The 12,211-nt window shown below is 35.5% G+C and overlaps 1 protein-coding gene across 1 annotated transcript in view; it reads left to right on the plus strand.

The window, feature by feature from the left end:
• Positions 1-12,211, plus strand: part of ACBD6 (acyl-CoA binding domain containing 6) — a 216,953-nt gene that overhangs the window by 88,189 nt on the left and 116,553 nt on the right. Inside the window, exon 5 of the mRNA XM_003824722.5 lies at positions 3,941-4,046. Coding sequence (XP_003824770.1) covers positions 3,941-4,046 — 106 coding nt within the window. The remainder of the gene's footprint in view (positions 1-3,940; positions 4,047-12,211) is intronic.

Genomic DNA, 12,211 nt, shown 5'->3' on the forward strand with positions numbered 1-12,211 from the left:
CTTTTTTGCCTCCGTCTTTTGGTTATACTTCCTGAAGTATACTAACTATAGTAAGGAGAGAGGTGTAATGCCTCTCCTTTACAAACTAGGAGAAGAGTGTTTGAGCAGAGGGAATGTGGAAAAGGAGAATGGTAATGAAATATTTGCCACAGGAACCCTTTCAGGTAGATCAGTTTAGTAAAGAATACATTTATCTAGAAGTTGAAGAGCTGGAAATTGAGTCACTTAAAATGATCTATACCTGCATATCTCTTTAAAGGAGTTTATGTACCCTAGAGCCCACAAATACACATTCCTTAGTTTGAGGAATTATGGCATTTGTTTTTATCTTTGTAGATATTGGCTTACTTTCTTTGGATTTTCATTCATGCAATAAATACTTATTCATTGTCTATTTACTAGAATACTGTGTTTTATATCTGATTTCCAGTTGCTTAGTAAATATATGAATTGAATTGAATATTTGTTGAACGTGCCTATTAAATAGATTTCCAAGCTAGTTCCTTCCATAATTTTTGTAGTTAAATGGACTTTATATGTCTTGCCATGAGACCTATTTGAAATATTCTTTTGATAAGAAAATGCCATCTGAGTAGAAAATGGTACAGATAACATATTTAGGAATGGGCAAGGATCTTCTTGTGATTGGGTGAAAAGGCCGTACTTAAACACTATCCCTCTTTCCCATAGAGTGTGCTCTTATATTTCAAAAGAATGTCAAAACCAGTGATTATTCCTTCAGGAATATAAATGTATTTGCTGTCAATTTCAGAAAAAAGTTGTAGTAACCTGAAGAAGAGACTTTCTGTTTTGTGCTAGAGATAACATGGGACATCCTTTAGGGTAGCATCATAAACATAACTCACAGTCATCTATAGATAATGAATATGATAATTTTGAGATTCACAAAGAGAGGGAACAAGATACCAGAGTAAAAAATCAAGAAAGGAAAATAAAGATATGGAGAGACACATTTATTTATTAAAGGCTCTACTGTGTTTCATAATGGTTGGATTCATTTGCATGTTATTTTATTTCAAATAAGCATGGATATAGTGGGCAAGATTGACTATGGAAGGCTGTATTGAGCTCTTAGAAAACAGTAGAGGGAGAAAGTTTGATTTATACATTGTACATAATTTTGTTAGGGGGCAAGAAAGGAAATATGGAATGATATTGCTGTAGATGTTTCTTCATTTAGGCCACTAGATGGTGACATTGTATAAAAACAGCTTGGTTGTAGAAGGTAAGATACTCAAAATTTGGTGTGGGATTGGATAGCTGTATTTAACAAGTAAGCCCAAGAGTGTCACTTAATTTTTTTATATTCGTCATTCAGCCTTGTAGCACATTTTTGGCGAATTTATTGAACTTCTCTTTTTGGTATTTAATTTATATGTGTATACTATCCTGAAGTATTTTGTTAATATCTCTGTGCCTAGCATATTTGGTGATGATAAACTATATATGATAAACAAATACTTAAACAAATGCTACCTGCCCTCCAAAAAATTCACATAGCAAAAAAAACTAGTTGATATATTTGATGTGTCTAAGAAACATATTTAAGATACATTAAACAAAATAGAAATTTATATGTGTTTGTACTGTGTTTACTTTTTTACCGCTTACAACATAGGTATACATGCACATTTGGAAGTTGGACTCAGGAAGAGGGGCCACTCCAAAGGTCCTCTCATCTGTGAATAACCCTTACATATTACTGGGTATGCGTAACCCACATGCCAAGGATCCTTCTGCTTTCCTTTCTGTGCCCTACCACCAACTTCCCATTATTTTCCAATTCAGAAACAATTGGCGAGTAGCACTGTAGTATTGCTATGACTTTAAAAGACACAGTTCTTTCTGTAACAGTTGAAGTTGGTGCCTCTTGAATTAGTGGGTTTTCTGTTACTGGATTGGAAGGAAGTAGGTCCCTATTATCCTTAAGTTGGAATTCTGAAGGTATTCTTTCATAGACATGGTGTTTTTTTTGCGTGTGTTTGTTTGTTTGTTTGAGACGGAGTCTTGCTCTGTCACCCAGGCTGGAGTGCTGTGGTATGATCTCGGCTCACTGCAACCTCTGCCTCCTGGGTTCAAGTGATTCTCCTGCCTCAGCCTCCTGAGTAGCTAGGATTACAGGCACGTGTCACCACGCCTGGCTAATTTGTGTATTTTTAGTAGAAACGAGGTTTCACCATGTTGGTCAGGCTAGTTTTGAACTCCTGACCTTGTGATCCACCCGCCTTGGCCTCCCAAAATGCAGACCTGATGTTTGTTTTTGTTTTTTTTTTTTGTCTGTTTGTTTTTTGTTTTTGTTTTTGTTTATTTTTTTGAGATGGAGTCTCGCTCTGTTGCCCAGGCTGGAGTGCAGTGGCGCGATCTCGGCTCACTGCAAGCTCTGCCTCCCGGGTTCACGCCATTCTGATGCCTCAGCCTCCTGAAACATGGTGTTTTTAATGGTGGTTAAATATGGCTAAAGTGGTATTATTTGCAGCTCTACTTTTTAAAATCAGAATTCTCTTTTCTGGGGTTTGACCTCACTTCTTATTTTCTTTACAGAATAAGTGATCAAAAAAGCATTTTCTCTTCTGTTTAACAGGGCCTCTTCAAGTGACCATATAGTCCTATTAAACATGATTTCTTACTTAAAACCTACTTCATTTTCTCTAGCTTTGAAGCAAGTTGTTTCTCCTCTGTTCTGTTATAGTCCTTTTAAAGGATCCAACTTTTACCTTATGTTAATCCTGTGTAGATTTTTGTCATCCCAACTATACTGTTTGGGTCTTAAAGGCAAACTTTCTTGCTTAGCCTTTTATCTGTTATCAACAAATTCTTGTCCAGTACCTTACATGTAGTAGGTGCTCAATAAAATACTTAAGCGGCTTAAAGAACCCTTAGATGGCTGATGCTAAAGTAGTGTCTTTTAAGAAAATTAGCTATGACTGGAAATAACTTTCTGTATGACACAAGATGTTTAGATTGGCTTTTAGGATAGAAGAACTCCTATGACCGGGTGTTTTGCTTTGTGATGAATGGATGCTCTGGCATTGCAGGTTATGAAACACATTAGTTTGATTTTTGGAATGCAAAATGCATTCCTTTATACTTGTTCATAAAATTCAGTCCACATATGGGGCAGTTTGATTGTTGATATTCTAAATTACTGATCGTTATGGGAGTCACTGATTCTTTTGAGAATCCAATTGAAACAATTCTTCCCCCTATACATACAACATCCAGAAAAATGCACATGCATTATAAAGATAATTCTGTACATTATTTAGAGAGCTCATAGATGTCATGTTAAGAACTTCTGCTTCAGATTTTGGAATAGACTGCAGCTGATTAGTCAAAAGGCAGCATAATATAATAGAAAAATGTACTGTATACAAAATCAGTTGGTCTAAGTGAGTTCTAGCTCTTATTCCACCTTTGATAAATGTAGTACCATTTGGCAGGTCATTTAACGTCTCCTTTTTGCCTGTTTTTTCATTTGTAAAGTGAAGTTGCATGAAAGATTAAGTGAATTAGCACATGCAATATACTTAGAAGAGTGCTGGGTATGTAGTATGCTTCCCAGCTTTTCTTTCTAGTCTTTGATTCTACTATCTTATAAAGGATTTTTGAATTTTTTAATGCCCCCCTCTTTTTGTCTAATTGATTTTCTTTGCTTTAAGAAAATCACTTTCATATATATTTTTAAAACTTGAGTAACACTTTATTCTCTTATCCTGTAAGGCAAGTAGGAAACTAAGAACTTTAGTCTTTTCAGGAGTTGGATATATTACAGCTACTGAAAAACTGTTACTGTTCATGTAAAATTTTTTTGTAAGCAGAGTCCATTAACATCTATGTCAGCAGCAAACAGATTGTGTTGAAAATATGTAACTTTTATGTATTACCCAGTAAAAAAAGACCTTTCTTTTTTTTATTCTAGGGAAGAAGACAAAAATATATTTGATTACTGCAGGGAAAATAACATTGACCATATAACCAAAGCCATCAAATCGAAAAATGTGGATGTGAATGTGAAAGATGAAGAGGTATGAAAAACATGCCCTGTTAATTATTTTCCTATGCATGGTTGTTCTGCCCCAATGCCTTTTCCTAAATGGTAGGCCAATGAACTACAACTCAAAGTACAGTATGGTTAAGAGTATATCAGAATATCTAAATGAGATGGTGTTACCTAGTTAAGATACGTTCTGTGATTATGTCCAACATATTTTTATCTGTGTTTTAGAAGTTACTACCTGAAATTTGTAGGAGTCTGATAGCTTCCATATGTTTATGCTAAAGGGAGAGATTATTCGCATAATAAGTGAAATCTACAGGTAATAGCAAAATCTCATTTATACATAGCTTTCGTGTCTTCCGTTATTATACCTTGAACAGCTAGGTATATTGTTCTTTGCTCAATAAATACATCTTTAGAAAACTGTCAGAATTTTGGTAAATCAATAATTTAAATGCTGGCCTACTAATTAAAGGAATCCTATAGTAAATTATTTTATAAAATATATTACTCCTTTTTTTGGAGGGAGAGACAGGGTCTCACTCTGTTGCCCAGGCTGGAGTGCATGTGTGCGCTCATAGCTCACTGCATCCTCAAACCCATGGGCTTACGCAGTCCTCTTGCCTCAGCCTCCCAAGTAGCCAGGACTACAGGCATGTGCTGTCACTCCTAGCTAATTTTTTTTATTTTTTGGGGAGATGGGGTCTTGCTATGTCGCCCGGGTTGGTCTTGTCCTCCTGGCCTCAAATGATCCTCCTCCCTCAGCTTCCCAAAGTTTTGGGATTATAGGCATGAGCCACTGTGCCTTGTGTATTACTTCTTAATTTATTTGTGTTGTGAATAATACCGTTCACATACTGAGTTTTAACTGACCCTGAATTATAGTTGTTAAAAGAGCAAAATTTGCTAACTCACTTCTAATCATTTTCTCATTCTTTGGTGATGCTGTGAAAGATTACTGAAATGGTCAAAGGTAGTAATTGTTGGGAAGAAAGCATTAAATGATCATAGATAATCTGTAGAATAGATAATAATCAACTTATATGTAATTCAGAGCTCCCTATACAAAAGGTTAGCCCTTAATATTATCTCACCTTTAGGCAACATCTTTCCTGTGATAATATTGTCAATGGTGTCTGGAATTGAAAATGTAAGACTATGATACTGCACAAAGGAACTAGTAATACTATGTGTTTTTCACTAAGTAGTGAAACAAAATAATACCAGGTCTTCTGATTCTAATTAGGTTTGTGGTTTTTTGTTTTTTGGGTTTTTTTTTTTTTTTTTTTTTTTTTGCCTTTCAGAATCAAAATACAGGCATACCTCTGAAATATTGCGGATTCAGTTCCAGACCACTGCAATAAAGTGACTATCGCAATAAAGCGAGTCACATGAAATTTTTGGTTTCCCAGTACATATAAAAGTTGTGTTTACTGGCCAGACGCGGTGGCTCACGCCTGTAATCCCAGCACTTTGGGAGGCCGAGGCGGGCGGATCACGAGGCCAGGAGCTTGAGACCAGCCTGGCCAACATAGTGAGATCCCATCTCTACTAAAAATACAAAAAAAATTAGCCAGGCGTGGTGGTGGGTGCCTGTAATCCCAGCTGCTCGGGGGAGGCTGCAGTAGGAGAAACGCTTGAACCTGGGAGGCAGAGGTTGCAGTGAGCCTAGATCGTGCCATGGCACTCCAGCCTGGGCAACAGAGCGAGACTCCATCTCAAAAAACAAACAAAAAAGTTGTGTTTACACTGTACTGTAGTCTATTAAGTGTAGAGTAGCATTATATCTTTAACAAAGTACATACCTTAATTTAAAATACTTTATTACTAAAAAATTCTGACAGTCATCAGACTTGGCTTCAGCAAGTCGTACTCTTCTTGCGGTAAAAGGTCTTGCCTCAGTGTTGATGGCTGCTGACCGATCACAGTGGTAGTCACTGAAGGTTGGGGTGGCTGTGGCAATGTCTTAAGTCAACAGTGAAGATAGCTACATTGATTGAGTCTTCCTTCGTAAAAGATTACTCTGTACATGCAATGCTGTTTGATAGCATTTTACCCACAGTGGAACTTCTTTCAAAATTGTAGTCAATCCTTTCAAACCCTGCCACTGCTTTATCAACTGAGTTTATGTTGTATTTTAAAATTTTTGTTGTTATTTCAGCAATGTTCACAACATCTTCGCCGGAGTAGATTCTGTGTTAAGAAACCACTTTCTTTGCTTATCCATAAGAAGCAACTCCTCATCTGTTCAAGTTTTATCATGAAATTGTAGCAATTCCATCACATCTTCAGGTTCCACTTCTAATTTTAGTTCTCTTGCAGTTACATCCGCAAGTAACTTTTCCACTGAAGTCTTGAATCCTTATCTGTGTCATCCATGAAGGTTGGAATCAACTTCTTCCAGACTCCTGTTAATGTTTATATTTTGACCTCCTCCCATCACACATGTTCTTAATGGCATCTGGAATGGTGAATCCTTTCCAGAAGGTTTTCAGTTTGCCCAGATCTATCAGAGCAATTATTGTCTATGGCAGCTATAGCCTTATAGAATGTATTTCTTTAATAATAAAAGTTGGAAGTCAAAATTATTCCTTGATCCTTGGACTGCAAAATGAATGTTGGGTTAGCAAACAAGAAAACAACATTAATTTCCTTATACGTTTCCATGAGCACTCTTGGATGACCAAGCACATTGTCAATGAGCAGTAATATTTTGAAAGGAATCTTTTTTTTTCCTGAGCAGTGGGTATCAACAGTAGGCTTAAAATATTCAGTAAACCATTTTGTAAAGTAAACAGATATACTGTCATCTTAGGCTTTGTTTTCCCATTTCAAAAGCACAGGCAGAATAGATTAAGCATAATTTTTAAGGGCCCTAGGATTTTCAGAATGGTAAATGAGCATTGGTTTCAGCTTAAAGTCAATGGCTGCATTAGCCCCTAACAAGAGTGTCAGTCTATCTTTTGAAGCTTTGAGGCCAGGTATTGACTTCTCTCCAGCCATGAAAGTCCTGGACGGCATCTTCTTTCAATAGTAGGAGTAGTCTATTTTCTCTACATTGAGGATCGTTGTTGAGTGTAGTCACCTTTATCGGTTACTTTAACTAGGTCTTCTGGATGACTTGCTGCAGCTTCTGCATCAGCACTTGGTGCTTCACCTTGTACTTTTATGTTATGGAGATGGCCTCTTTCCTTTAACCACATGAACCAGCCTCTGCTAGCTTCATACTTTTCTTCTGCAGCCCCCTTACATTTCTCAACCTTCATAGACTTGAAGAGAACTAGGGCTTTGCCCTGGATCAGGCTTTGGCTTAAGGGAATGTTGTGGCTGGTTGAATCCAGACCACTCACTTTTTCCGTATCAGCAATAAGGCTTTTTTACTTTTCTATCATTTGTATGCTCACTGAAATAGCACTTTTAATTTCCTCAAGAATTTTTCTCTGACATTCACAAATTGGCAGTTTGGCACAAGAGGCCTAGCTTTTGGCCTGTGTTGGTTTTCAGTATGCCTTCCTCACTAAGCTTAATCATTTCTGGCATTTGATTGAAGGTGAGAGATGGTGCAGCTCTTTTCTTTTCACTTGATACTAGGTTTTACTTGAAACTTAGAGACTATTGTATTATTGGCTAATAATTTCAATATTTTTGTGTCTCAGTGAATAGGGAAGCCTGAAGAGAGGGGGAGAGACCAGGAACAGCGAGTCAGTGGAGCAGTCAGAACACACAAAGTATCTGTTGGTTAAATTTGCCATCTTTCTCAGTGTGGTTTGTAGCACTCCAAAACAATTACAATAGTAACATCAAAGATCACTGATCATTACCCTAACAGATATAATAATAATGAAAAACTTTGAAATATTGCAAGAATTACCTCAGTGTGACACAGACATGAAGTGAGCACATCTTGTTGGAAAAATGGCACCAATAATTGGCTTAACTCAGGGTTGCTACAAATCTTCAATTTACAAAAAACACAGTATTTGCAAAGTGCAATGAAGCATAGTGCAATAGAACAAGGTATGCCTGTATAGCTTTCTTTTTTAAATAAATTTGGCATGATTGCTTCCCTTGATTTTTTTAATTGTAGTTTTTTATCTTTGTGCTTGTGAGTTAAAATTTTTATAAAGTTAATACATTCGTTTTTTTAAAAAATCAAATGTTACTATTAGTCTTATAAACAAAAAAATTCTCTCTTACCTGCATCCTTCTTACATTTTATTCTAGCTCCTTTAAGGCAAAAATTTTCTCTTTTTTTTAGACAGATCCTCAGGCTGGAGTGCAGTGGCATGATCAGGGCTCACTGTAGCCTCTGCCTCCTGGGCTCAAGCGATCCTCCCACCTCAGCCCCCAGGTAGCTAGGACCACAGGTGTGCACTACCATGCCTGGCTAATTTTTGTATTTTTAGTAGAGATGGGGTTTCACCATGTTGGCCAGGCTGGTCTCGAACTCCTGAGCTTTAGTAATCAGCCTGCCTCAGCCTCCCAGAGTATTAGGGTTACAGATGTGAGCCACTGCACCCGGCCAGACTTCCAGTTCTTTTAATGTGTCTTTAGCACCTTACCTACATAATTCTAAATAATATACTTCTATTTCTTGATTTTTCAACTTTAGACATTATTGATTTGTTTCTGTTATATTTAGATTTAACTGTTTTACTCATCTTCCCCCTCTCTCTCTGACCCTCCTAACGTAATTATATCACAACTTTTTTTTTTAATTTTATTATTATTATACTTTAAGTTTTAGGGTACATGTGCACAATGTGCAGGTTAGTTACATATGTATACATGTGCCATGCTGTTGTGCTGCACCCATTAACTCATCATTTAGCATTAGGTATATCTCCTAATGCTATCTGTCCCCCCTCCCCTCACCCCACAACAGTCCCCAGAGTGTGATGTTCCCCTTCCTGTGTCCATGTGTTCTCATTGTTCAATTCCCACCTATGAGTGAGAACATGCAGTGTTTGATTTTTTGTCTTTGTGGTAGTTTACTGAGAATGATGATTTCCAATTTCATCCATGTCCCTACAAAGGACATGAATTCATCATTTTTATGGCTGCATAGTATTCCATGGTGTATATGACATCACAACTTTTAATTTCAGCTTTCTGATTGAATCTCTGTTGAATCAATATTAATATTATTATGACTATGTAAATACTCATTGCTAAGCTGTGGATTGTACTTGTGTGTATCAGTCAGCTTTTGCTGTGGCACAACCCCCAAATTTCAGTTGCTTACAGCAACAAACATTTGTTTTTTTGCTTATATCACTGTCTCATGAGATGAGTGACACCATCTCATTTATATATTCTGATAATGCTCTTACTTGATTTCTTTATGTTTATCTGATATTTCAAAAGGGTTTTGGATCAGTTGAGACAGTCTGTATATTTTATCTACTTTTATTATTAATAGTATGAGTGAAGGATGATGATAATATAACAAATCAATAAGTAGGCCACTTAACTTTTCAAAGTCACAGTTTTTTCACTGGAAGTATCTTGTGTGTACTATATGGTGCCTGTTAATATTTATCTTTCAAATAACACATAATACTTTATACAATGCATGTGATAGTTTACAGAGTACTTTCACTTATTACTATATTATCTCTACAACAATTCTCTAAGGCAGATATTGTCCTTGTTTTACAGACAGGAACTGAAGTTCAGAGACCTACATTTACTTGCTCAAATCCATATAACTGCTAAGTAGAAACCAGGTCTGGGAGAGTATTCTTCCTACCACTAGATTTTAGAAGGATAAATAAAAAGAAGAAAAAGAAGGATAAGCAGTTGTCATTTGGCCTTCCTTGTGTTATGCTCTGGTTTGCAACAATTTCTTTTATAAAATATTACTGGAAGTCAGATCCACCTGTGACCTCCACAAAGATCATTGGATGGACAACAGTGATAGGGGTGGAATAAGTGCCTAGAACACAGATAGCTTACACTAAATAACACATATTTTGTGTGTGTAAAGACAAGGAAAACTTGGCAAAATGTATTGTTTCTGCCATTTTGTTACTTTGATGCTGCTTTCCAGATCTTCCAGTTTGTTAACCGTGCAGCTACCTTTACCCTCAGCCTGCCAGAACGTTGTATTTCATGAACAGATGAAGTGCTTACACATTCATAGACTGAGACGCCAAGAATTCAGTTGGGTTCTCTCATTGCTCCAAGCAGATTTCTGCCCTCTCAGCCATGACAATTCAGGCTGAGCTTTGAATACTGATGGCAAACCCTTTTATTATTAATCAGGGATTTGTATGAATTAATTTAAGAACATAAGGGAGGTGGGAGCTTAAAATCAAAATCAAACTTAACATCCCAAAATAAAATAAATAGTATTGCTTCATCACATTTAAAGCTCTAGCAAATAAAACAATTTGGTAAGCTTTGATGATGGACTAAAAGTGTGTAGCCTCAAAATTAAACTTCCAGTTAAATACTTTTAACCCTTTCTGTCCTTTTGACATTTTCTTATTATGAGTTGGGTAACAATTATAGTTTTGAAAGGACGTTCAGTTCTTTTTTGTATTTATCTGATATTTGAAATTGAGATATTTCCCTACTGATTCCCTAAGATTCTCTGGGATAATATACGTTTTTACTTAAAATCTTAATTCAGCAGGTTCAACCTAATTTTATGACTAAAAGTCATGTTTATTGCACTTAAAATTTGCTGTGAGCACATAAAGAAATTTAATTATAATAATAAAATAAGCTACATTTGTATTGCCACACATTGAAATAAATACATTATTCACTGATATCTATGAATCTATTATTTATAAATTATTATTTGAAATGCATACATTTGGATCTAAGTATTGTATATGAACAAATATATATGAAATGCCTTTTAAATAAAATGTATTTGTATTTCATAATGAAGTTATTTTATTGTACATAAGTATAATTCCTAGTGTACATCTTTTATTCATTTAAGTTGTAATTACTACAGGTTGGATATTCCTCATCTGAAAATCCAAAATCTGGAATGATCCAAAATCTGAAACTTTTTAGCAACAGTGTGACACTCCAAGGAAATGTTCTTTGGAGCACTTTGGATTTCAGACTTTTGGATTAAGGAGGGGCCATCAATAAGTATATAATGTAAATATTCCAAATTTTTTTTAATCTAAAATTTTAAACACTTCTGGTCCCCAGCATTTGGGATAAGGGATACTCAACCTATGCTAATATAGTAAGGCATATATTTCTAATTTGAGAAAATTACCTGGTATTTCCTACTGGTATAGTAATTAGGGGACATTGTCTGTATTTTGCATAATAGAAAAAAGTTTCTTAGTTATGCTTAGATGTTTTAGGGTCCAAGTTTGTAACACCATGGTGTCATAGGTACTTTTTTAAAAAATTAAATTACAACTTTTATTGTGTTTTCAATCATTTGAGAAATGCTTGAAAATTGAATTCAAAATATGAGGGGAAAAGTTAAAGAGAAGATCTTAAAGCCTATTTATTTTTTTAAATGGCGGTTCAATTTTTATCTTTGACCCACATTAGTACAGCTCTTCACACATACCAAATATTTATGGTTCTTCCAAGAAAATATTTTTTAAGGGGCAGGGATGATTTCAATAATTTGTGAAGTGTATTTAAAGTATGGGGAGAATATTTGCTATCAAACATCAGGCTCAAATTATGTTTATATAATTCTTGTCACACGTTATTTCTCAGATTAGTGTACTATACAATCAACACTAAATACATGCTTATTGATAGTATTTAAATAGTATTTTAAATCTTTGAAGTAATTTAAATGTTTTAGATCAAATGTAACAGTGTAATATTTTAGCAAAATAGATGACCATCCAGTGCAACTGTTTATCATCAGTCCCCCCAAAAGCATTCATACATAGTTCATTGGTTTTCCATAGATTCTTATCTAATGCACTCCCAAATTCCACTTTCACTGGGCTGCTTCTTTAGTTACATTCTTTCCTTTTCTGTCCTTTTGACAGTGTAATTGTTGTCATTAGCCATTTTCCATAGTCTATTGATTCTTTCAGATACTTTGAAGAAAGTCACCTTTCTCTTGACTACCATTCCTTTCCTTTTCTACTTTGTTTTAAATCTGTGGCTCCTAACAGAATACAATTTGCATGCTTTTGGCTTGAGAAACTGCTGCAAACTCTGGTGAAACTGTGACAGTACTAAGTA

This window comes from Pan paniscus, chromosome 1 (genome assembly GCF_029289425.2).
Source record: "Pan paniscus chromosome 1, NHGRI_mPanPan1-v2.0_pri, whole genome shotgun sequence".
NCBI classification, from domain to species: Eukaryota; Metazoa; Chordata; class Mammalia; order Primates; family Hominidae; genus Pan; species Pan paniscus.